The sequence below is a fragment of the Globicephala melas genome, chromosome X (genome assembly GCF_963455315.2).
Source record: "Globicephala melas chromosome X, mGloMel1.2, whole genome shotgun sequence".
Classification (NCBI taxonomy): Eukaryota; Metazoa; Chordata; class Mammalia; order Artiodactyla; family Delphinidae; genus Globicephala; species Globicephala melas.
Genome location: NC_083335.1, coordinates 112114053 through 112141221, shown reverse-complemented (window position 1 = coordinate 112141221; position 27169 = coordinate 112114053). Strand labels below are relative to the sequence as shown.

The 27169-nt window shown below is 46.4% G+C and overlaps 1 protein-coding gene across 3 annotated transcripts in view; it reads left to right on the top strand.

Moving 5' to 3' along the window:
* NHS (NHS actin remodeling regulator) overlaps positions 1-27169 on the top strand; it is a 347571-nt gene that overhangs the window by 65373 nt on the left and 255029 nt on the right. The window contains exon 1 of one of the 3 annotated variants that reach the window (XM_060292104.1): positions 19725-19842. The exons of the other annotated variants lie outside the window; for them this stretch is intronic. Within the exon in view, the coding sequence (XP_060148087.1) occupies positions 19782-19842 (61 nt within the window). The 5' untranslated portion in view covers positions 19725-19781. Of the gene's footprint in view, positions 1-19724; positions 19843-27169 lie in introns of those variants that run through there. 3 annotated transcript variants of the gene reach the window in all.

The following is a 27169-nucleotide window of genomic DNA, read 5'->3' as shown; positions in this document are numbered from 1 at the left end:
GCCCCCAGGCCTGCGTCCACAGCGAGATTCATTTCCTACTTGGGTTTTGGAGTTGCACTGCCTGGAATCTTTGTGCCTCGGCTTCCTCCTGTGTGAAAAGGGGCTAATCATATTACCCACCTCCTATGACTGTTGTGACGATGGGATGAGAAAAAGCTAAGGACTCTGCTGAGGAGTAGGGGATAAAGATTCATGAATTGCCTCGTCCGCCTTTTCTCCCTCTTGGCGTCACTAGCTGAGGCCAGGATGGAGGTTCTTGGGGCATATAAACCCCTTAGCTTTTGTTTGGTCTTAGGGTGGCCATCCTCGGCCTGGCAGAGTCCTGCCCGCTTCCCACAAGTTGAGTGCCTTTCAGTTATACGGAGAGGGCCCTGAACTGTCGATGGACGTGAACTCAGTCTGCGGGAGGAGGCGGTGAGAAAGTCTCTGAGCTCTTCCTCCGGGCTGCGCCTGCCTGTTTGATCAGTGGACCGAGCAGCAGAGAGGAAAGTCTCCTGGGCTCCTCGAGGGCAGTACTGATGCCCGAAGGTCCCCCTGACATCCCGGCACCAGTGCAAGTCTCCTTCACTTCACCTTGTTATTGGCTCCCCTCAGGTCTGGGCCCTTTAAAAGCCTTTCTCTCCCCCTTGTTCAAACGGTGCAATTGTGGGTGATTGAAACCACATTTTTATATGTGTCAAAATCAGTTCAGCCCTTCGAAAGAAATCATAGTATAAATTGGATCATATATCCTAAGTGGATGCCACCAGCTAATTCGTTTGTTAGACCGTTCAGCTACATAGGATTAAGTGAGTGTTTACTCTTAAGCAGTCCCATGTGGGTCTCATTAATGCAGACTCTGGTCTGGCTTGTGCCTAATATCTTGTCAAATCGGGGGGCATAGGGAAGGCCCTCGCAAACCACCAAACGGCAGGGAGCCCTCACTTCTCGAGCAGCCTCCAGTGATTAATGGGTCGGGAGCCGGGAGGGGGCCGGCTGCCGTTCTCTGACTTGACGTGCCAGACACTTGGTGTCCTCCACTTCTGTTGGCCTCTCTCTAAAGCAGAGGAGGGCAGAAGCCTCCCGCACATCTGCTTTAGTCCAAAGGGACGCAGACTTGGAATCCCATTGTGTGTACGTGGGCATAAGGGGCTAGGGAAGATCTTTGGAGGAGCGTTCCCTCCGCCCTACTGAAATGCACACTCAGTAAGTCGCGTGCAGCCTCAGAGGCTGTGGTCTGTACCCTCGCAGGTCCAGGTGGGGTTCAGGAGCGGAAAGCACCAGCAGCAGCGCGTTCATCGGGCCCCGCCCAGACCTGCTGAATCAGAATCTGACTTTTCCTATGCGATGGAGACACATTTAAGGTTTTTTTTTTGTTTGTTTGTTTGTTTGTTTGTTTTTGCGGTAAGCGGGCCTCTCACTGTTGTGGCCTCTCCCGTTGCGGAGCACAGGCTCCGGACGTGCAGGCTCAGCGGCCATGGCTCACGGGCCCAGCCACTCCGTGGCATGTGGGATCTTCCCGGACCAGGGCACGAACCCGTGTCCCCTGCATTGGCAGGTGGACTCTCAACCACCGCGCCACCAGGGAAGCCCCACCCATTAAGGTTTAATATGTGCTGCTCTAAACCGTTGCTCTCAACCTTAGCTGCACATTGGATTCATCTGGAGGGTTTTAAAAATGTTAATGCCTGCATCCCATCCCCCACCCCCAGAGACTTAACGGTCATTGTTTTGGGGTCGGGCCTGGGCATCGGGATTTTTAAAAGTTCCCTGGGCGGTCATAACGCACAGCGAAGGTCAGGAAGCACTACCCTAAGGGCTGTGCCTCAGTCCCCCCGTGTTCAGGGGAGATTGCAATTCCCCAAATCCTCCCAGCTGCCTGGACACTGAGTGTGAGAATGTTGGGAACCGATGCTGAGAAGCGTTCAGGAACCTGTAGGCGTTATTTTCATCCAGAACTGTCTTGTTGGCTGTCCTTGTGTTTTTTGCAACATGACAGCAAAAGCTTCATTTGCTCGTGTGTGTGTGTGTGTGTGTGTGTGTGTGTGTGTTCATCCCTGTTTCATTTGTTTATTGTGATTTTGCACAGCCAGCCAGTGGGAACCCAAGTGTGGAGAAGAACGAGTTTGGAAACACTCCCTTCCTGGTACCTGTACCGGAATCCAGATTCATACAGTGTGTGTGAAATTTCGGATGTGCGTGTTGTTGGCTGGTCCTGGCGTAGATCACAGCCCCAAGGGCACAGCAGGCATGTCATTTGGCCACCAGATCTGTCTTTTATAAGGGGATAGGTCAGGTGTTTTTACACAGGACTCCTGGCCTGGGTGGCCCACATGAGCTGCCAGAGATTCATCCCTCCCAGCTCCCCCCCAACTAAGTACAACTAGAAACACTGCAAGACACTAAATCATGCTCTGAGGACTCGCTTAGCCCAAGGGTAACTCCCGCCCTAACCTCTGACATCATAGTGTTGTTTTCGTGTTTTAGGTAAATGAATCATTTAGTTTCTGCGCTTTTGTGTCTGACTTCTTCCGCTCAGTATTGTGTTTGTGAGAACCACCGTGTGCAGTTGTAGATTGTAGTAGGGAAGACTTTCAACCAACTATTGATCTTGGACTCTCGGCAGAGTTAGGACTTGAGTGAAAATAAATGTAGCAGCGTTTAAATTTTTGTTTCTTAGTATAGAAGCCTAAGACCTGCACAATGAACCAAATTTTCAAAGATCAACACAATAAAATAATAAAAGTAATCCCTACATCTGTCACCCAAAGAGAATCACTCTTAATGTTTTAGTGTGTATCCTCCAGGGTTTTTCTGACATTTTAATAAAATGGGCTTATAATCTACGTATTGCTTTGTTAACTGATTTTTTTTCACTTATTAGAACAAGGACATCTTTGTGTGTCACCAAATATTCTTCTGTAACATCCTCTTTAATGATTCCATTGTTTTTGTTTGTATAGCCAAATTAGGCTTAATATATTAGAAAAAGTTTTTCGGCGTGAGGTTTATGAGCTGCCTTAAACAGCTTTTATTGTCCTAAGAAATGTAATCAGTAAGTCACATCGCCAACTCTTTTGAAGGAAAGCAGGCATTAATTTGTGCCTTAATGATGTATTTGCCCCAAGCTTTTGGGTGCCAGTTGGTGTCTGCTGGGTGGCGAGAAGCTGGGTGGGCACAGTTGCAAAATGAGAAGATCTCCATGTGTTTCTTTCTTTCTTTTTTTTTTTTTTTTTTTGCGGTACGTGGGCCTCTCACTGTTGTGGCCTCTCCCGTTGTGGAGCACAGGCTCCGGACACACAGACTCAGCGGCCATGGCTCACGGGCCCAGCCGCTCCACGGCATGTGGGATCTTCCCGGACCGGGGCACGAACCCGTGTCCCCTGTATCGGCAGGTGGACTCTCAACCACTGCGCCACCAGGGAAGCCCTCCATGTGTTTCTGAAATGAAGGCCAGCATTAGGTGTCTAGTGTCCTGATCTCAGGTTATTTTCAGAAAGTAAAGAGCTAAAGGGTGATTTTTCATTAATGCACCTTTAGGTTGGGATTAGGAATTTTCCCAGCCCGGCCTGCCAAAAAGTCAGGCTGTGTCCGCTAGGCATTAGGGTCACAAGATTCTCATTTTGAAGGCATACCTTTTTAATTTTATGAAATTATTCACCTCTGTTCACTAGCACCTGTGGGCATTGGTTGCCCTTTTTCCTTTTTACTGAAAGAGATTAAATGGTAATCAGTTCCCTAATTCTTATGCACTCTTCTAAACTGAGGCCCAGACAGGTGGACATGGTCATTTTTATTGGGGATGCTATTAGAATGTTTATAAACCACGGAATTACTTTGGAGAACTTTAAAGCACTTTGAGCCAGTAAGCTCATTAATGATGAGGAAAAGGAAATAAAATTTCATTGTCTTTATACACATGCTGTGGCTAAAGTCCAAGTCAGTTTGGCTCCTATCAACGCCTTGAGAACAGATAGACACAGTATTAGCAAGATTTTGAGTCAACAGTGCAATTGGGACTGTGGTCACATGCACACGGTGAGGGGCTGGGGATGTGAGAGAGAGAGAGAGAGAGAGAGAGAATGAGAATGAGAAGGTTTTAGTCCTTTCTCCTTTAATCATAAAACAAGAAGAAACTGCTAGTTCTGAAATTCTTTGAGGCCCTTCCTTATGTGTGTCCTAAAGAGGTATAACTATTTCTGCTTAGAAAGGCCTTTTAAAATTTCATACAGTAAATACCTGGCCTTCCTGGGGTTTCAGGAGTCTTTAAGCTCCATCACTGTCCCATCACCCCGACCCCCTCCCCCAACCCCTGCCCCTTGTTGAGCTGACCTTTAAGGTTGGGTTTTGAGTTGCTTCCTTCTGACCCTCTCGGGCAGTAAGTATAACAGTATATTTTCGTTCCATGCTCACCTCCTGGGTGAGATGCCTGAGAGGAATATGTTACGGGAGATTTGTAATAATACTAGAAAATGTGGGGCTTCCCTAGTGGCGCAGTGATTAGGAATCCGCCTGCCAGTGCAGGGGACACGGGTTCAAGCCCTGGTCTGGGAAGATCCCACATGCCGCGGAGCAGCTAAGCCCGTGCGCCACAACTACTGAGCCTGTACTCTAGAGCCCACGAGCCACAACTACTGAAGCCCGCGTGCCACAACTACTGAAGCCCGCGTGCCTAGAGCCCGTGCTCCGCAACAAGAGAAGCCACCGCAATGAGAATCCCGCGCACTGCAATGAAGAGTAGCCCTCACTCGCCGCAACTAGAGAAAAGCCCACGCACAGCAACGAAGACCTAACGCAGCCATAAATAAATAAATAAATTAATTAATTTATTTTTTTAAAAAAAGAAAAGAAAATGTTTTAGTAGGAAAGTTTCTCACTTTGTTCGTAGCACCTCTGAAAATTTTCAGTGCTGTCTAGGAAAAAAAATCTTCACAGCTGTTAAATGTTCCTTGATGCTGCCAAATGCCACTTACCCATCTCTCTCCAGCCCTGGGGCTTTGGGACATTTTGTAGGTGGTATGGAGTTCTAGAGGTGGATGGGATTCCTAAGATGATATCCTGGGACGAGTGGATTTTAGATCTAGTGTTTGCTCTCGTGCGAATGAGAATAACCCACTTCCCTTTCTCCTCCTATGAATACCCGCTCTGGTTTGGAGCCGGAAGTCTTGTCTCCCGCCAGTATTTTAGGGCCATTTTGTGAGTTCCAGCTCACAGTGTCATCTGAGCACGAGTGCACCCAGCATGCATTCAGGGAGCGAGACGTTTGCGTTCCCCAGACCTGCTTATGGCAGATATGTTCCTTTATGAATGAGGTTCCTCTCCCCGTTTTACGCTCTGTTTACTTTGATCTTTTGCCTCTGGGTTTTAATGAGCAGGAGCTTTTTAGGAAGGTTGGGAGGATTTTTGTCACCTGTATCCTGAGATGAGGGGAGTTGAAGGTGCATATTCGTGTGCAAGCACATGCATGCGTGTGTGCAGATCTGTATGCGTGGATATGTGTGTACGCACGCACCTGTCTGTACACCTGTGTGCAGGTGTTTGTGTACATTGCACCTTCGTTGGTCTATACTCTACCCTTCAGATGTCTCGCATGAAGGCATGAAGGATATTGTCTAATAAGAATAAGAATCAGAATAGCTCATCTTTATGCAGTACCACGTTTCAAGCACTGTTCTAGGCGTTGAATCTTTACAACGCCTGATGAAGTAGGTACTGTTGCTATCCCCATTTTTCGGGTGAGGACACTGAGGCACAGAGAAGTGAAGAAACTTACCTGAGGTCACAGAGCCAGGAAGTGGCCAAGCCAGCTTCAAACCCAGGCTGGCTGTCCCCAGCTCTTCGCTTGCATGCTCGACTGAAAAGGAGGTCCCCAGGAGAAGCAACACCTCCTCGCCTTTCCCCAGATACAGTGGAATCGTGTTATGCTGCAGCTCAGCACCTGCTGGCTGTGGATGACGTCCCCCAGAGCAATACCAGCAGTGGATTTGGACACCTGGGAGGCCTAGGACAGTGTGTTGTTGCATTGGAGTCAGTGGACCTGAGAGGAGCTGTCGGGATGTCATCCTCTCGAGGGCTGCTTTGCTGGTGCCCTGTTGGGGTATCAGGTTGTAAAAATGAGACAGATCTTGTGTCCTTGGTCACTTTCTCCCGTTCCCTTTCCATCATTTGCTTAAGTACGTGCTCGAGGACGCCGGAAAGAGAAGGGAGGCGTATTTATATGGAGTTCAAAACCAAGCAAAGCTAATCTATGGAGAGAGAGGTCAGAGGAGTGGTTACAAATAAGATGTACGTGAACGATACCTCAAGAAAAAAGTAAATAAAAACGGAGGTGTCTATATTGACGTGTGACGATATTGTTGAAGCCTGGCCGAGGCATGCCAGGGAGGAGAAGTAGACGTATCTGAGCATCAGGACTTTAGAGATGCAGATAGCTCTTCATCTGTGAGAATCAGAGGTTATTTCCGGGAAGACATAATTGCTTGTATTCAGCAGACGTTAATTTTATCACTCTTAATTTCTTCTTTATTTTCATGGTTTGTCTTCTGGCTTCTAACGCCCCTGACCACTTGTGTGTCTGGCCCGTCTTCATTTGATCCTGGCTCTGCCTTTTAAAACAGTTGCTGCTGCTGCCTCTCCCAAATTCACAATGACTTACAAATGTTTGAACAGAGAAACAAAGACAGAAAATGGGAGACATGGTCTGGTTTGTTGCAAATGGCTTTTCCTGCCAAGCTGTGGGGAGTGGTATTGGGGCCAGCTTTGCCTCCCTAATTGGAACCATAGCTCCTCAGATTGCCTCTCGATTACAAACTTGAGGGCCCGCCACCCTTCAAGGGACCATTTCCCTCTAGGACGCTGTGTACCGGGCTTCTCACTTGCATTGGCCTTTAAGAGAGGACAGCAGAGTTGCCTACTCCGTTTGGGTAACACCGCAAGGGAAGTAGCTAACCTCTAATCCTCTATAGGTTTTATACTTCTTTGCTAATCTCTTCCCGCCCCCCTCTGGAGCTGTAATAATAACACTAGTTAACATTTATTGAAAGCTTACTACGTGCCTGATGCAGTTCTAAGCATTTTGCATGTGTTAGTTCATTTACTCTTCAACTCTGGAAGCTGGTATTGCTATTGCCCTGTTACAGATGAAGAAGTTAGACACAGGCAGATAAAGTCCCTTGCCCAAGGTCAGACAGCTGGTAAGTGACAAAGACAGCCTCCAAACCCAGTCTGGTTCCAGAGTCTGAGCTCTTATCCACTGTCTAAATAAAATGTAGACAGTCTGATTTCCAGCGGGGCGATCCCCATAGCTCTCACCATGCTAGCTAGACCAGTATAGCAGCCCCTAGCCACACGTGGCCATCGAGCACCTGAAACGTATCTGGAAGATCACTGTACGTGTAAAATACACACCCGGCTTCTAAGACTTAGTATGAGAAAAATAATGTAAAATATATTATCAGTACATTTTTATATTGATTGTATATTGAAATAATATTTTAGATATATTGGGTTAAAGAAAAAATATTAATTTCACCTGTTTCTTTTTACTTTTTTTTTTTTTTTTTAGTGGCTCCTGGAAAAGTTACCATTACTATATATGGCTCATGCTGTATTTCTGTTTTGCTCTTGGGCACTGACCTAAACCTTCTTTCCAGCCTGTTCCACGTAGAGTAAAAGTTGGTTCCAGCACAGTCACGGGTGGAATGGATTTAGGAGTAACATGCCACAGAGCAAATTCCTGTTTTCTACCGCTACCACCACCTTGCTGACTATGTACAATTAAAAAGCTTTTATATATGAGGGAAAAGATCTAAACCTTTAATGAATGTTATGTACCAGTTAGTGTACCAAGTCCTTTCACATAATGGTTGCATTTAATCTTCCTAACTCTTCTACGAGATAAGCATCATTAGCCCCATTTTACAGACAGGGAAATGGAGGCTTGGTCTAGCAACTTGTCTAAGTTTCTTTCCTTTTTTTTTTTTTGTCATTTGATTCTTTAGTTGCTCCTACAATCCATTTCAAACAAAAGAGTAAAAGCGATCATATAAATAGGTTAGGGAAGGGGAAAGGAAGATAGAAATGCTTACAAGTTGCAAACAGGAAAAAGAAATGAGGACATCAGGGCTTCAGAAAGGCTGCAAACACATTCATAAACAAAGACTGCCCTGGAGCAACCCTCGTGTTTGTCTTTGCTCTGATGGTGCAGTGTGGTCTAGTGGTCTGACCAACTGGGAATCCAGTGCCTGGGTTCTCAGTTTTGCTTCACACTCACTGTTCTGTACTGATTGGCCTTGGACTGGATGGTCTTGGACAGGGTTTCTTGATCTGAGAGATAGGCAGATTTCCCAGGTGAGAGGCTCTATGTTTCTAAGTGGAAAGGTTGCAGAGGGGTGAAGAACATTGTTCCAACTAAAGCAAGGCTATCATAGATGAACTATCAATGCAAGGTGTTTTATTTTTACTTGCACATTTGGAGGCAAACTCCAATCTTCTCTGCCCCTTACAGTGTGGTTGTTTGTTTTGTTGAGGTCCCTGCTAATCTAGGCAGTTTGCAAAGGGCTGGGGAGTGTGTGTGAGGAGCAAAGAGAATCACCTATTGTAAGTTTCTGTTAGTAATAAGTGGTGGGGCCGGGATTTGGATATATGTCATCTGACTCTAGTGCTAATGGTAGTTTTCCCCCAAAATGATCTATCTTGGACAGTATGTATCTCATGGTATATGCATTGTGTTGGAGATGTTTCTCCATGTCTTACTCTCTCATACTAGTTAAATCCTTACGGGAAGGGGGTGTGACCTACGGTAGGTCACGGTAAACGTTCATTGAACTGAATTGCCTTAACAACTGTTATGTGAGAGGCCTTAATTCTAATATTCTCCTATAGGGTTTGGTATCTGCTCCATTATTTTCCTCTTTAGAGCTGTGGCTTGGTCACTAAGCTTCCATCATTAAATTATTTTTATATACCTATGACTTCCTGTAGAAACTTCATTCATTGATGGATTCAATAAAATTATGAACTACAGTACGTACTGTAGGACGTTTACTGTGCCAAGCCCTGGAAATCCAAAGGAGACCAACAGGGTTCCTGCCCACAAAAAACTTACGGTCTGACGTGAGATACAGATAGATATGTAGGCATTACAGTGAACATTGTCCCTATGTTGTTAAGGAGAGGGGACAGGGGCTCGGGAGCACATTGTTGGGGCACCTCACCCAATCTTCGAGTTTATGGGAGGCTTCCCGGAGGAAGGGGAAGAAGATGCTAAGTTTCAGTTCCAGGTTAGTGAAAATTAAAATGTGATTTTTTTTTTGTCCCCCATGAACCCTCTGAATTCCATTCATGGGATTTTACTTTGCAGACAGAAGTGGAAGGCAGGGTGAATCTGAGGCCACCCTAGAGGCCCATCTTTGGGGCTCATGGTCTCCAGTGCAGTGCTCCACCATTAGTTGGACTCAGATTCTTTCGGGGTTCTTCCTTCTTAAGACCCTGAGCCATTCCTCCTTCTTATGACCCTGAGCCAAAGTCTGGCTTGCTTCTGTGTTTTCTTTTAGCTTTGACTCCCACTTAGAATTGCCTCCTTACAGTATGTCTCAGTCCCTATTCTTGAGCAGAGCATGAGAAAGAGAGGCCGTTTGACCCAGATTCTCCCCCCACCTCCCCCCCAAAAAATCAAGCCATATCATCGGCTGCTGACCAGTCAGTAGTTAGGCTGCTCTTGAAGCTGGTGTTCACTCTTGATCCAATCAACCGTGGCATGAGGAGGGGTGGGGACATGGTATAAACAGTGGCCGCCGAAGTCACCCTCCTACATATATACCTTTTCTGGGCTGTGGTGGGTTGGACAGTTTGTCCAAGGATGTGGCATGGCAGGCCTGATCACTGGCCTAGAAAGTTCTTTTAATACAAAGAGAAACAATATAATGGATAACAAGTGAGTGAGTTAGAAGCCTCCCTCTTTCATTTTACCAGGGCAGGTCTCTGCATCCCTTGCATTGGGATTGTTTTAGCTGTGGTTTCACCATGCTTGTAAGGCCATGCCCCAGAACATCATCTTTTCTTCATTGTCAGGGGCTCAGTTCAATATTTAGAAATTGTCCCTCTACCCTCTCCAACAACGACTAGTTGTTGGCACACCCCTTATTGGTGTGCATGGCTCACCCATACCTTCTTCAGCAATCCATCAGGGTAGCCTCTTTCTGGGAGAAGAGTTGATCCTAACCTGGAATAGCCCTGCCTAAAGTGGTCTGTGGATAGAATTCACGAAGTTTGGGAGGAAATGACATCTTTAGTTTCACTAAGCTTAACCTGAAATTTGGCATTTCCTTCCATTCTGAATAAAGCCATAAACCACAGGAGTGTACCTGTGACTTGGTTGCTAATAGAAATCATAGACATTTATGTATTGTGTTACAACTCCTAGAGAGATCTCAAAATAGGCTCATTACTTCACAATCATGGTGGTATTGGACTCACCATTAGATCTTGTTATTTCATGTGTTAGAGAAACGAGCACACGTAATACTCTATGACCAGTTTTCTGTTTAGTATTCAGATGACTGCATTTTTGATATAATTGAGTTGCTCTGTGAGCCTATATATTTTATTTTACGCAGAAAGCATTCTGAGGAGGGCTTCCCCAGCCTGCCGAAGGGGGCACGGCACAGCAGTGTTTAGGAACTCCTGCTAAAGGAAGTCATCCTCTGATGCGCATACTCATTGTGGAGGCTGCTGCTCGCCCCAGGGTCTCTAATTCATCAGAGCTGTACTGGTGTGTATTAGTCTGAAGGGAGGGAAAGACTGAAGCTGAAATCCTACCGTGGTCCTGGGGAACATGATTCAGGTGGTTTGCAGTCTAGGGACAAAGCTATCAAGGAGTGGAACAATGACTTAAAGAGGACAGTGGCAGGCAGCCTTTAATTAAAGTCACCCTGATGCACTCACCCTGTGGTACGTGTATGAACGTGCACCATGGAGTGCATGTCTTCTTGTCTGGCATTAACTGGCCCCGTATGCTTTGTGTTATGGAATGAACTGAGACTTTAATTACCTCTCCTTCCTGGTTTAAAAGGGAGCAGAGTGGGCACATTTTTGTTCAGGAGCCCAAGTCTGAGTCTTTGGACCTTTGTTCATTTCCTAGGCTATTTGGTGTCATTGGAGCTCATTTAGGCTGGGTTATCCATGCCTTAGCCATTGGAGAGCCACATAAGGGAAGCTACTGGGTGGGCTGGCATGAAGGAATAAACTCAGGGCAGAAGGGGCCACAGAAGATATGGGCTGGAGGCAAGTTGAGAACTTTTCATGGATACCATCTTGTCAGTGTCCCTGGCCATTGCCAATCCCAGATGCACATTCATGTAGGTTAGCTCTGGGGCCCCCCTGATACCTACACTCAGGGCTACTGGCTTCTCCCCTATTCTAGTCACAAGCGATCCATCCTCTCATTCTGCTGGTGAGGAGTTCATAAGCTCAGTTCAGCAGCTGAATGTTTCCTGGGGGAAAGGAGCACAAGTTTGGTGTAAGGAGACTGAGGTTCTGGTGACAGCTGTGTGACCTTGGGAGTGGCGTATTGCCTCTGTCCACTTCAGTTTCCTCATCTGATACATGAGTTCCACCAGGTCCCTGCTTAGGATTCTTATGAGCACCGAAGGATATGAAAACACATGGAGAAGAACAGAACCTGGCGAGAGCACGAGAGAATCTCATAAGGCACCTGTGGGCTCCATCACGAGAGCCTCATGGCGATTGAATCTTGTCTTTCCACTGAATGTTCATTGAAGAGAAGAGTGTAAAGCCCTGAGGTTTGTTTTCTGCCTGGAACACGTCTAGTGGTCAGCTGGCAAATTACAATGAAAGGCCTTCATTTTATGCTCAATTACAACAGGGTCCCTGTTGGTTTTTCCCCTTACCGGGTTGAGCGCCAAGCTTGAGGATGAGGGTTGGGGAGTGGGTGGGTTTCTTTCTATCCATGGGTCCAATTTGACCATCACAGAGGGTACCGGAAGAGAGGGGATCATGGGGACCAGTGGAGAGCAGAGTGGAATCCTGCTCCTCCTCCTAATCTTCCTCCTCATTCTCATCATCATCACATTATCATCACGATCACCACATATTCTATAGTTCACCCCTGTGTGGGGCACTGTGCCAGGTGCTTTACATACGTAGTGGCGTTTAGCTCCCACAACTGTACTCCACTGCCCTTCGGCACCTGAGGCTTAGAGAAGCCACATGACTTGTCCAAGGACACAGCTGGTCAAACGGTAGAACTGGAAATCGAGCAGGTCTGCTTGAACACAAAGCCTCTGCCGTCAGCCATGATGCCCTATGTGGTCTCTTTGGTACTTGACTAAAGTGTGATGAACAAATGAGCAAATGGATAAAAGAATAAATACCACAGGGTGAAAAGAAAGGACTGGAGGTCACAGTAGTAGTGGATTTACTGAGGTGTCATTTATTCTTTTGTTGTCTCTTCCCTTCCCATCCCAAATAGTATAAAGGCTGTTGCTCGGCTGTTGTAAATCTCAACTCAGAGTGTGTCTGCCTTTGCTTCTTGTGCCAGTTGAACCCCTCCCTAAAGGGCCCTTGAGCCATGGATCGAGGGTGGTGCTCAGCTTGTAGCCAAGGCAGGCAGAACCGAGTCCCTCACAGAATTTCCTGGAGATATTTACAGGCAAGTAGCCCCCTCCTGAGAGGAAGGAGTGTAGAATTTGCAGAGAGAATGTGAGTTCCAGTTTCTTACCTGTCGTCTCGGCTGGCCAGATACCAGGCTGGACACTGTCTTTTCGAGGCGGGCAGGCCAAGAGTGTCTTGGTTTGTATAAACTGTGAGCTCCTGGCCCCTGGGAGGCCTTATGCTAAATTATAACATGAAGTCCGTTTGTTAACCCAGAAGAGTTTGGCCTATAGGTTTATAAAAACATGCCCGTGGCGAGGCCTCTGAGCCGGTTGAGATAAACAGAGATGGCAAATAATTGTCTGCAGACCCGGGATCTCAGGGCAGGGGAGAGAGGGAAGAGGGCTGAGCTGCTATCTTTTAATCTAATTGTCCTCAATTCCATGGTGGGGATCAATAAACTGTGAACACAGGAAGTGAAAGCTCCAGGGGAGAGAACCAGTTGCAGCTGGCAGAAGTGGCCCACCATGGCAAGTGGTAATGCCATTTTAATTAGGCGAAAGCCTGAATGGGCGCCGCGTGTAGACCTTCTCCTGGGTGCCCTGGGTTGCTGGGAGAGAGAACATGCGCCCTTTGTGTGCTTTGCCAAAACCCACCGGCTGCCACCTCGCAGGAGACTTACATTGGAGTCACTGGTTTCCAGAAGGGTGACAAGTGCACTGTGTGTCGCTGAATGAGGGGGCCCGTCTTGCCTGACCCTGCCAGCTTGGGCCTGGACTCGAGCCATTGCGGCAATGGCCCTGATTTCTGAACGGGTCGGGTGTTTCCAGAAGCTTTTGCGAGAGCCGATTGGGGGTGAACAGGAAAAATAAGGGTGGAGGAAGGAAGCGGTAAGGCTGGGCTGGGCCTTTCCAGGCTCGGAAGGCTTGTTTTATCTCCCCACTTCTCAGTTTCACACCTTATAAGCCGAATAGCATCTTGTGCTGCTAAGCGTGTCAGCTTTTGATGATGATAATAATGATGATAATAAAAATAAGTGAGCACTTAACAACCACTTTCTAGGTACCAGGCACTGTTCTAAGTGCATCTCCATCTGCACTCTAGTCCTTTCACAGGGTTTCTACTATTATCCCCATTTTAGGGATAAAGAAACAGAAGCACAGAGAGGTTAAGTAACTTACCCTAAGACCCAGAGCCGGCAAGCCAGGATTCAGATCCAGGGACTGTGGCATTCCAGCCAGAGGTGGATCCAGTGTGCTCTGGACTCAAGTATGGAGAACGTCACCCGCAGAGGAACCTCAGACTCTCAGCTTTAGGAAAGCAGGAACCACATATGTCATGCTCACTGTGGGATCCAGGACAGAATGTTCTAGGCACAGTCCTTGTGCTCTTTCAGTGCTTGTTGATACACTGGTTTTTGACAAGGCAGAGAAATGCACTACCAGGACCTGCGATTTTTGTTACAAACAATTCAACGGATGGATGCTTATTCGTTCACTCATTCATTCCGTAAACATTCCATCGAGCACGTGTCCCAGGCATTGTACTAGGCGTTAGAAGTAGAGAAATGAATACGATGAGGTCTTTGCCTGCAAAGAACTCACGTCTGGAGGTAGGTGCACACAGACATAACGTGCACACACAGGTATTGCTTCGGCCCAACCTCCTCTCCGTTTCCCTCACTTGCTGCCTGGGTCTCTCCTCAGGCTAAGACTTACCACGTTTTACACGGCATTATAGCTGTGTTTTGTGCACACTCGTGCACACGTACGTGTCTTGTGTCCACCAAGACATTCGTGGCTGTTGGAGGCCAGCTGTGCCCCTGGAACAGTGCTCCTCCAAGTCTGGTCCACACACCGGTGGCATTAGCATCACCTGGGAGCTCGTTGGAAATGCTGACTTTTACTGACTTACGAGCTCGGGGGGTAGGGTCCAGGAATTCGTGTTTTCTCGTTTCTCCGGGCGATCCTGATGCGTGCTCAAGTTTAGATGAGCTGCTAGGGTAGGGAGCCCAGGTCCTGTCACGTGTGGGTGCTCCGTAAATAACCTTGGAATGATTGCATGCATATTGACATTGAGTGGGGGAACTGGGTCGGTCTTACTAGGTCTGGGCAGGACTCCAGGTATCCGGTTTGCCAAGTACGAAGAGGCTATGGGGAGATGGAGTCATACTTCTTCCCCTCTCAAAAAATTTGGATGGAGGCGCTAAATGGCTGGGAAGATCGACTCCACCAGCATTGAAGAGCAACTGAGCATGTGACCTGATGGGAACCGAGTGACTGGGCCAGTTTATAATGAAGGCCAGGAGATAAAACAGGGCGGAGTGAGAACTCCGTGCAGATGGTTTGGGACGGTATGCTAAAGCCACAAGCGGAGAAGAATTGTATGTTTGGGACTCTTGTCTGTTCTGGGGCCTTATTGCAAATTAAACTTCCCCTCTTCTTGCCTATGTGGCAGAGCCTTGGTGTAAATCTATTTCAAACTAGGGTTTCTCTCCCATCCCGTTTCCCTTTTCAGTTTCTTGAACTCTCCCGTTGCTCCTCGGCTCCCTCCTTGTTTCTGCCCAAGAGGGTATTGTTGTCCAGACTTTGATCAGGATTCAAGCTACCCTGTGGCCTGACATTTGTCAAGGGCAGGGATGTGTGGGCTTCTGTGAGTAATCAGCAGCTGTTTCTGGAGTCATGGTTTTAAGGAATCTCCCTCCCTCAACAATGTGATCGTTCCCCCCCCTCCCAACACCTCCCCCTCCCCCCTGAAAAACCTTGCCTAAGAGCAGTTGGCTCAGTATAATAAAACACAGCTTGGCATCGGGAGCTACATACACAAGAGACATTTAATAAACTGCGTAGCATTTTGGCAGTGGGAGGGACAGTAGCACCCAAAGAGACGCATATGGTGGGCTTAACAGCATCCTGGACTCATGGGAAGAGGATCCCTGGGTTTAGCTGCCCGGGGTGAGGAGGTGTGGTGAACAAGGCGTTAGAGACGCTAGGCTGGTTCAGCATCCTTGGGAACTCTGCTCTGCCTAGGTTTTCCCAAGGACAAGGCTTGTTTATGTGATCTGATAAACACTTAGGTACTGCTCATTCTCGGCCAGGCACTGTTCTCTAAACCCTTTGCATATTTTAATTTTTTTATTTTTTGTCTTTTAATGGCTTTATTGACGTAGAATTCACATACCAATTGACCCATTTAAAGTGTGCAATTCAATGGCTTTTAGTATATTCACAAAGTTGTGCAACCATCACTATAATCTAATTTTAGAACTTTTTGTTTTTACATCTTTATTGGAGTATAACTGCTTTACAATGGTGTGTTAGTTTCTGCTTTATAACAAAGTGAGTCAGTTATACATATACACATGTTCCCATATCTCTTCCCTCTTGCGTCTCCCTCCCTCCCACCCTCCCTATCCCATCCCTCCAGGCGGTCACAAAGCACGAGCTGATCTCCCTGTGCCATGCGGCTGCTTCCCACTAGCTATCTACCTTACGTTTGGTAGTGTATATATGTCCATGCCTCTCTCTCACTTTGTCACAGCTTACCCTTCCCCCTCCCCATATTCTCAAGTCCTTTCTCTAGTAGGTCTGTGTCTTTATTCCTGTCTTACCCCCAGGTTCTTCATGACATTTTTTTAAAAAATTCCATATATGTGTGTTAGCATACGGTACCTGTCTCTCTCTTTCTGACTGACTTCTCTCTGTATGACAGACTCTAGGTCCATCCACCTCAGTACAAATAGCTCAATTTCGTCTCTTTTTATGGCTGAGTAATATTCCATTGTATATATGTGCCGCATCTTCTTTCTCCATGCATCCGATGATGGGCACTTAGGTTGCTTCCATCTCCGGGCCACATGTCCTTTGCATATTTTTAAACAGCTTTCTTGAGGTGTCGTTTACATACCGTAAAATTCACCTGTTTTGAGGGTACCATTCAATGATTTCTTTATAGTAAGTTTACAGAATTGTGCTGCCATCATCACGATCTGATTGTGGAACATTCCTCTCACCCCTCGTGCCCATTTACAGTCAATTCCCAATCTCACCCCCAGCACCAGGCAGCCACAAACCTACTTTCTGTCTCTATGAATTTGCCTTTTCCAGAAAGGTCGTATAAATGAAATCATGTAATATGCGATCTTTTGTGATTGGCTTCTTTCACTGAGTGTAACGTGTCTGCAGTTTATTCCTTTTTATTGCCAAATAGTATTCTGTGGTATCGTAACAGTGCTTTCTGTTTATCACCTCGGTTCTTCCTCATGACAGTATCATGATTCACAGATGTGGAAACTGAGGTGCAGTTAGTACTTCGGAGGGTAATGGTTCAAACCCAGGCAGTCTGGCAGTAGAGTGTGTGCTCTCATTTAGTCTCTCTTGCTGTGCCGCCTCTCCATGGGTACAAAATATGTCTTCATTTCTAAGATGGGGAGTTTCTTTTATGTAACGACCGCTGAATTTCTAAAACTGTAATACTTAGTTTTATGCAATCTGATAAGATTTTCTTGAACGCCTAATTTGTGCCTGGAGTTTTACTAGGTGCTGTGAGGGATGGAGACACGTTTCTGCTTTCGAAGAATTTAGCATTTTGCTTGGTAGATAAGACTCAGATGCGCATGGTAACATAGCTCCCCGACGGCCACATGGGATCATATATGATCTAAAGCCTACATGCATACTCCAGGTAGAGGAAGTCAACAAGAAGAGGCTGATGTCAGTGAGAAGAGCTGAGGACAACTTTTCAGAGGCCATGGCTGTGAGCCAGCTCTAGCCCCTTGGCCTAATCAGTCCCAAGTTGCAGGAGTGGAAGCTTGTAATTGTTGAGAACCCGCACTATGTTTTAATGTCCCTTCCACCCACAAAGTTTTCTGCTTGTTATGTTCCAACTTTTAGATCCCATCTGTGTGTCTATAATTATACCAGGAAGCTTTTCCTCTTAAGCTGTTTTTAATAGAAATGTCTTGAGGGGGTTTTGCTCTCTTTAGAAAAACTGGTTAGCCAAGGCACAGGGCTTGATGTGTGTGTGTGTGTGTGTGTGTGTGTGTGTGTGTGTGTGTGTGTTTATTGTAAAATGCCGTATAGCATCCACTTCTTAGGCTGGCCACCAAAGCCTGGCAGACAAGGATTCAGGAGTAAGAATAGTACATGGAACTGCATTTAAACTCTAGAAGGCCTGGTTTAGGTAGCTTGTGCTGTGTAACAAACCACCTCGGAATTTAATGGCTTAAAACAACAACCGTTTATTTGGCTCGTAATTTTGTGGATCGTCCGGGCAGTTCTTTGTGGACTGGCTCAGCTTACCTCATGTATGTATCTGTGGCCAGCAGGCGGGTCAGCTCATGACTGGGCCGCAAGTCTGCCTCTTGGCAGGCTTTTAGTCAGGGTATGGCTCTTGGCTAGGGTGCCTTAGTTCTCTTCCACGTGGCCTCTTATCTCCAGCAGGCTAGCTCAGGCTTGTTCACAGGGTGGACACAGGGCTCCCAAGAGCAGCAACAGAGGGCAGGTCCCAGTTCACAAGCGCTTTTCCAAGCCACTGCTGCATAGTGTTTGTTAATGGTCCGTTGGCCAAAGCAAGTCACATGACCAGCTCCGATTCAAGGAGTGGGAAAATCATCTCCACCGCTTGATGGGAGATCTGCAGTGTCATATTTCAAGGGTGTGAATGCAGGGAGAGGATGAATCTGTGGCCATTTTAGTAATCATTCTCAAAGTCAGAGCATATAATAGCAATAAGGTTAGCCAACATCTACTGAATGCTTACAAGCTGCAGGTACTATTAGAAGTACTTTATATATGTATCTTAAGTCATTTCAGTCACACAGTGGCCCTGAGAGCTAGGTGTTAACCATTTCCCCCATTTTTCAGAGGAACAACTTGAGTCTCTGAGAGGCTAAGTAACTTGCCCAAAGTCACACAAATAGTAAGAGGTGGCCCAGGATTCTCACCCAGGCAGCCTTGCTCCTGTTCTAAGCACTTCACACATATCGTGGCATTTCATTCCCATGACCATCTGCTCCATCAAGGACTGCTTTTATCCCCATTTTCTAGATGAGGAAACCCAAGCTCCGGGAAGTGATTTATATGTCGTAGGCCGCACAGCTTGTACATGGGCAAGCTGAGATTCAACTCTCCAAAGCGTCTACACTCTTACCTAATTCGCAGCATCATTTCACTTACCCAGACTTTATTTCATAGTCTCAATTTACAGTGCTGGAGGAGGGGGATCTGGGAACTCTCCAGAACATAGATAATAATAAAGAAGAGGAAAAAAGACATCTAGAGATGCAGCTAGAGTTGTCATCACGAAGCCCATGCATTTGCTAGGGGAGTTGATTAGTTCGTTGTCCACTGTACCAAGTGGAGCCAACTGTGCACTGTCCCCTCTCCAGGGCCACCGTTCGCGTGGGCGCACCGGAGTGTGCGAGGTGGCGCCCCGACGAGGCTCACAAGCTCACTCATCTGGTTTCTACCTTGTAGAGATGAGGGAAGCAAATAAAACAGGATTAGGTTAAAAAGTCTGACAATAGCTTGTAAGGGCACCACCATCGGACAATGAAGGAAGAGTCAGAAGAACTAGTTTACCAAAAGCACAAGAACTCAAAGTACGAGAGTTTGGGGGTGTTGGTGTAGGGCCAAACAGCCCATAAAAAGTTCCATAGCTCCTGGCAGGGGGTCACCGTCTTACTACTTGGTATAGTAGTTGGTTTTTAGAGAGGAAAAACGCTTAGGTTACATGCAGATGCTTTGTTGATCAGGGAGGGAAGTAAATAATGAAATTTTGAAAGATTTGTCATAGATGATGACGATGAGATTAATGTTTCTTGGGTGGAGCACCTCATACCCTGAGATGACAGGCAGATGAGGCTTTATGGAAACTGACATCTCAGGGTTGCAGTGGCCTCTTGGGGTCACTTTGACTTTTCATATTTTTCCTCTTGGGTTTCTGCAGGGTGGATGTAATTCTAAATGAAGATGAGTGGAGGCTCTCAGGGATCGAGGCGGTGGCCAACGACCATTAAGACTTGTGCAAAGGCAGCTTTTTGACTCCAGAGGTGGCTGCTTCCCCACCAGGAGGGTTTACACCTGGCCTTCAGGGTAGTTCTTCAAGGCAGATAGAGTCTGATGGGCTGGCTGGCAATATGTGGACACTGGTATTATGTTGCAAAATGCCTTCAGTTCCTGGGATGAAAGATGCAGAGCAGAAGATGGGCACAATGTCGCCACCGGATTGTGGGAGCATTCTCAGCAGCTGGTGAGTCATGGGCGCACGTGTGCGTCTTCAGTGGGGCCGGGGGAGAAAGGAGACCCACGTTTCAAGGTAAGGTGGTTTGAGCGATTACACATGTGGATTGCAGGTGTCTGGGGTACGGAGTTTGACCAGGACTCGGGAGCTTCTGGATGGGTTCGGTGAAAGTACGATGATACTAAACGCTGCACTCGGCTGTTCAGCTCATTAAGGTCTTCATAAATGCCCCAGAGCCAGAAATATGGAAAGAATTAAAGTAGCCCTGTGGAGGCCTCCACTGAAATTTCTTTTCTGTGTATCGTATGTGGTCAAGACAGCAGCAGACAGCATGAAAGGAAAGGGCTCTTTGTGCCCTTGTCAGTGTGGGGCTCAGATGGGGTGAGCTTGTTCATCGTTAATCCTTGTAATGATATCTGTGGAGGCGAAGAAGAAACGAAATGCCCTTCAGCTAATTTCTCAGATTGCTGGAGCAGTCGATGGAGGCTCAAGAACTGGGTTGCCTGAATCTCAGAAGCATCTGCTCTCCCAGGGGAAAGAAAATGTCCTCCTTACACAGTGGAGGCTAGCGTCTAGGAGAGCGTTTTCTTTCTCTGGGAACACACCATTTTCTGTTCTTGTTTTTCACCTTTCCGTACTTGTATGTGCAGAAATTTCCATTGGTCTGTTCGCCTTGTCTGTTTTTAAAGCATCAGGTTTTCCGGTGTATGCTGCTAGTTCATTGTGAGTAGCACCCAGCCCGCCTTTGGTGTATAATGGGATTTGAATGTGTAGCCTATGGGAATTAGCTGTGACACCGGCTGTGCACGAGTGTGCTGTGAAATGACACGTATCCACATGCATGTGCCTTCCTGCAAAGGCATGAGCACACACATGCTTATTGTGGGGCTAATCAAATAAAGTTTTGCCCTCCTGCCCTTGCGGGCATCATATTTACCTCACTGAGCGCGAGAGAGCTGCAGTGGAGCGGGCGGGCGGGCAAGGACGGGGAGGGGAGTTTGAGATGCCATATGGAAGTGGTTGCAAAACAGATGGGGGAAGTCTGGAAAAATCCAATTTGTTGTCCTCGGGTATTTTAAGGAATGTCTTGACATTAAGGTGTTAGAAAGGATTTCAGTGCCCAAGACGGGTTAGAATTAGGTGGTACAAAGCAACTTCCCAGGTAGGATTGGTATATAACTAACCACTGAATAATGATGTTTCATTCGGGGCTGATGGGTCGGTGGAAAGGCTAGTAGGTCTGTCTATTAGGCACGGTTTGGGTGGAAGGAGTTGGCCAGAGTTGGGGTAGTCAAGCACCTCTTAGTGGAAAGAAAGAAGTATGCAAATGATCTTATTGTAATCTCCTTAACAGTGAAAATGGAAGGGAGGAACAGAAAGTTGCTTTGCATCGCTGGGGAAGGAGCTGTTGCCAGTAGATCGGTTATACAGCGTCAGACCCCTAATATGGCATTTTTAATGATCGTCTCTGAGGGGGATTTTGATGCAGTCCAGAAACGTAGCCCTTCCCGCCCTGGACCATGCACCCATCCAACTTGGACGCTATTGACTGTACCTTTAGAGGTGATGGAAGCTCATTTGATGTGTTTGATCCCATGATGGGAGCAATACCACACCCTCTTCAGGGGTTCCTTTCATGGGCTTCTATTGAAGAAATCACATTTGCGGTCACATGGAAGCCCCGGATGTCCTTGTGAACCAGCTGTTAAGGGGTCATGGCCAGTGGCTCCACTCGGAGTGAAGGCTTTCTCTCTCTTAGCTCCCATGCTCAGCATCTAGTCCCAGGGCTGGAGAGCTTAGAAGGCCTGGGAGGGCTTCAGACCTCTGGATCTTAGCCGTGGTGACATGACGGAAGTGCTCCTGGGTCTGCCTCCATTCCTGATCCAGTGCCCCTGCTGTTCTGCTGTCTGTTTGCTAATTTCTCTTGTCCCCTACATTACCGTAATGCTCCTAAGGAACGGTGATGGTCCTATCGAAGTTGCCTTTCCTTTCCTTTAAATTTCAAAAGAAGACAGAAATGCACTTTTACTTACTACAGGGGGTGCATCTAGTTTCCCCAACCTCTTGCTGTTTCCTTTCGGTGTCAGATATGCATCTCATCCCTTGGTTTCATTTCCAAGTGAACAAATGAACTTAATAAGGTTGCATTGTAATAAGAGCTGGGCATACGGGTTCCTACTATTTCAGGACTTTTTCTTGAGGGTGGGGATCATAGAGGGGTGACATCAGCTTTCATAGTAATTCAAGTTGGATTTGCAGTTTACCATTCTTCAAAATGACAATTTTGCCAATTATAATCAAACATGTTTTAAGAACCTGAATTTTCTCACTTAAAGTTATTCCCCTAGACACACTTTAAAATTTTTAAATTAATTACCATTTCACTAATTAATGACTTAATTGGCTCTTAACCCAATAATTGAATAGATTTTAACAGGAAGAGCCAAAAAGAAAACAAAACCAAAACCAAACAAAATCTACACAAGGATTTTTTCTTAACTAGAAATAATTTCTGGAATGATCAGACATTAAAATCTGTACTACATAGGTGAAACTGGGATTTTAAAAATTTTTGAGGAAAAGACATATCATTGTAATTGATAGGAGTCAAGATTTCAATCTAATTAATAGGCTTTTAAAATTTTGGGTCAGTTAAAAGCACATGAAATATACTTGCTCTTCATGGGAAAGAACAAATTTACAGATTTGAACACATTCATATAAATCATCATTTTGATTTTTCTCTCTCAGCATACCCACTCCTACCCTGGGCACTTGGGAATGGGCTGTTTCTGCTTATATTATGAACATATAAAACTGGACTCATTGATCTACTGTAACAGACCAAGGAAACAAAGCCATGTGATTTCTAGACGTGACATGGTATTTGTACACGTACTCTTTTCACCTACCCAGTCCACTGCTGGCTCTTCTGATAGTGCTATTTGCCAGTATTAAAAAAGAGGTGGGGCTTCCCTGGTGGCGCAGTGGTTAAGAATCCGCCTGCCAGTGCAGGGGACACGGGTTCAATCCCTGGTCTGGGAAGATCCAGCATGCCGCAGAGCAGCTAAGCCCGTGCGCCACAACTACTGAGCCTGGGCTCTAGAGCCTGCGGGCCACAACTACTGAGCCCACGTGCCACAACTACTGAAGCCCCTGTGCCTAGAGCCCATGCTTCGCAACAAGAGAAGCCACCGCAACGAAGAGTAGCCCCCGCTCACTGCAACTAGAGAAAGCCCGCGCGCAGCAACGAAGACCCAATGCTGCCAAAAATAAATAAATTAATTTAAAAAAATAAGATACTAAAAAAAAGAGGGAGATAAGGAATAAGCTGTCCATGCCATCAAAATATAAAGTCCCTCACCATCCATCGCAGTTCATATAATTCCTTAAAACCTTTCTCTTGAGGTGTGAGCCTTTGACAGGTTCAGCCACATACAGGGTGGCCTGAAAGAAGCGAGTATCTGTCAGGGTTGGGCTTGCTGTCCTTTTCACTCCCAGCACACTGTCTGAAGGACTTCGGAGAGGGTGACATCCTGGTAGTGGCACCAAAAGCCGATGATCACACGAAGGTCTAGTTGCCATCAAAGTTCGACCTCACCAAGAATTCTTTTCCAATACATTTTAAAATTGAAGTAGAACCTAAACATAGATGAGGGACCACAGTTAACAGTACAGCTTGATGAATTTTCACAAGCTCAACACGGAACAAGCAACAGAATGTTACCAGCACCCAGACGCCCTCGTTGGATCTATCCACACACCGTCCCCTCGCCCCCCGCCCACAGGAAAATTGTATTCTGACTAATAACACCATGGATTCATTTTGCTTATTTTCATACTTTATATAAATGGAATCATACAGTATGTGCCTTTTTGTATCTGGCCTCTTCTGCTCCACATATGTTTTGTGAGATTCAAGGCTGTCGTGGATAGAGCAGGGTTCATTCATCCACATGGCTGTATGGCATCCCATCATGTAAGTAGGCTGTGGTGCATTTATTTATCCAGCCTGTTGTCCATGGGCATTTGGGTCTTTTATGGTTTAGGGCTATTCCTAATAGCGCTTCTATGAACACTCTTGTCCGTGACTTTTGGAGAACATGTGTTTCTGTTTCTTTTGGATGGATATATATCCAAGAGGGGAAATTCTGGGTCATTCAAGAGGGATTATTTATCCAGAAACCTTTTGTTCCCCCGCCCCCATCATCTTCTACAGGTGAAGGTACTTACGGCTGGTGTTTTTCTGATTCTTCCCCCCTGTGCTCTAGAGCTCAGGGGCTTCACTGAGGGGAGGGGGAGCTTGGGTGGGTCCCTCGGAGCAGTGGCCCTTTTATCTGGCTCAGGGACAGTGTTGGAATTCCACACGATATCTTGTTTTAAGAATGAGCTCTATAGGTTTAAAAAAATGAGTTTGGAAACAGGCGATTTTGGTTAAGAGAGGGCAAACAGGCGTCCATGGCAGCGTCGGGAGGGCCGATGCGCCCAGACAGTGTTGGTACTTCATGGCTTTTCCTTCACTCAGTCCTCACCTCAGTCCTGCGAGGCTGCCACGGCTTCCTCCCTAGTTTACAGCTGAGGAAACAGAAGGGTAAAGCGGTTAGGTGACATTCCTACAGACACACATCTAAAAGAGAGCTGAACCCAGGCAGCCTGACTCCACGACTCCTCTCCTTAATTATCCAAACCAGAACAGTCTGCTCCCACGCACTGCCCATTTCACAATCTCTCCCAGACTGTCAAGGGCCTGCGTGATACATTATGGTGACAGTGGTTGACGTTTTTGGTCCAAATTTTCATTTCTCTGGTAAAGCTATTGCCTAAGGAGCCACGGTACAATAGGGACAGGCCCAAATAAAAATGATCCCACTAGCTTTTCTCTTCCCCTAAGTCCATTTCAGAGCAGAATCTCACCCTTTGTATTTGCCCTTCTACATGCTCAGTCCTCTGTGATTGTTGCTCTAAACCTGGGAGATAAGCACGATAAATGTTACTAGCCCTTATTTTGTCCTTCTCCCTGTTCAGATACCCCAACCCCTTCAGTGCGCTCTAGCCACACTGGCCTCCTCAGTATGCCTCAGGACCTTTGCACTTGCTATCCCCTCCAGCAGGAATTCTCTTTCCCGCATATTCTCATGGCTCACTTTCTCATTTCCTTCAGGGCTCTGCTGAAAGTCACTGAATTAAAAGAGACCTTTTCTGACCTCCCTGTGTAAAATTAACTCTTCGTTGCTTTCCACTTCCTGAGCCGCTTTACTTTTCTTTCAAGTATTTCTGCTACCTGCCATGTGATATACTGATTTGCTTTGTTTGTTTTACATCAGTTGACAGACAAGGTAGGCTTCAGATGGGCTGGAGCGTTTTAGATCTTGGGGCATCCCTGGCACACCAATAAATATTGACTGAATTAACGAAACTGGCTTTAAAATTCAGAAAATCGATACCCAAAGAGGGTAGCTGGAACTGATGTTTAATGGGGGAAACTCTTATGTGCCATATCCTTTTACGTTTCCAATATTATTTATTTTTGCGTTCTTTCTTTTTCTCTTGATTATTCTTGCCAGAGGTTTATCTTTTCATTAGGCTTTTCAGAGAACCAGCTTTTGGTTTGGTTGAGCCTTTTGTTCTAGGCCTTTCTTCTTGTTCAGCTCTGTATTCATTTACTTCGGTTTGTATACGTCTGTTTTATCTCCACACATTAAAGGGTGTTTGAGCGCTGAGACCGTAGCCAACCACAACTGCGATGAGGCCTGCTGACTCAGTTAGACCTTGAACCTCCGTGTCTGGGAGTCTGTGCTTTAGGCCTCTTCTCCTGCCCTCCTGGTTTTACACGAGCCACTGGAGTGGAAAAGAGCAACACTTAGATTTTTAAAAAGGAACAGATGATCCAGTTATCATTTAAACCAAGCTAGTTTTAAACAACATCCCAATCGCAATGGATGGGTTTCTGACCTGCGAGTACGATTGCTATTATAGTATCATTTGTTAATTCCCTTCTAACAAACGTCTTCTATTATTTGCAACGTTCCTTGTATGATTTTACTGTTGTAATTAAAACCACGGGGAGATGAAGGTGACGCTAGAATGAAAAAGTTCAAACCACATTTTGAGGCTCTTTGGTTCTAAGTAGAATCTAACTATGTTAGAGTAACAAGACAGAAAATCGATCTCTAGAATTAGGAAATGAGCAGAGTCAGAATGAAGTGGTAGGAAGGTACATTGCTAAGGGATGCTTCTCCCAGTGCATACAGAAGGCAGTAGCAAATAAAACCTATGTGGACAAGGAGAATCCTGTGCACGGACCTTCAGGGGTGGAGATGTGTGCTTGAGGGGCAGGGAAGCGACTGATGGCAGCCTAATATCTAGTTAAAGCGCTTAACCTCTGGGGTGAAATCTTGGTCCAGAGAACACTGAATGGTTTCGCAGGAAAAATGATGAACCCCGCCTTATAAAGCGGTGGAGAAGTGGTCATAAATCTGTTCGGAGATTCTTACGTCTCATTCTGGCTTTGGTTTGCAATCCGATAGGCTTGATTTTCGCCGGGAGTCTCCCGACACCATGTCCATTTGTGTTAAGATTAAGGCATTTGGTTGCCACGTGAAACGTGATCAGGGAAAGCACCAAGGATTCTCCATCTTGGGGGGATCATCTCTGACTTGAGGGGAGATCGGGGGCAAGAACTAAAGAGAAAGTGAAAGGGGGAGAGGGAGGTGAAGAGCAAGGGTGGGAGACGCAGCAACAGACGGACACATTTGGGCTGTTCAGGATAATGAAAAAGTGGATCTGTACTGCCCTCCTAAAGCTGAAAATTTCACCCAATCCAACTTTTCAGACTCCCGCCATCGAGGTGCACAGCGAGAGGTGAGCTGATTCCTAGTGTTCCTTCCAGCTGGAACCTCCTTTGATTCCAAATACAAGAAGCACATTGTCTGCGAGGCAGGATAGCTTTCAGCATACCTTGAGAGGTCAAAGGTCAGCGGTTGTCACCTAGTGCCGTCCAACTGTGAATACAGGAAATGTTCCCTGCAGGTTCTGTGTACAGAGGTATTCGGGTCCAGTGTCTAGACAGTCATAGATCCAGGATAAGGGACTTTGTCCAGTCCAGTGGGAGTCAGTCTGGATTCTTTGGACTCCAGGTATGCTGATCGAGCGCGATGGCGTAGCCACTACGTGCAGAGCTATTTTCACTGGTCAGTCCCTCAGTGTGTGGTACTAAGGCGATGTTTCCTTTGAGCAAATGGAATTTAAGTTCCAGATAGCAGCTGTAGCAGGAGGAAAAGGTTATGTTCTACTTCTTCAAAGGTGTCAAAGGAACAGAGTGTATATTAAGTGCAAG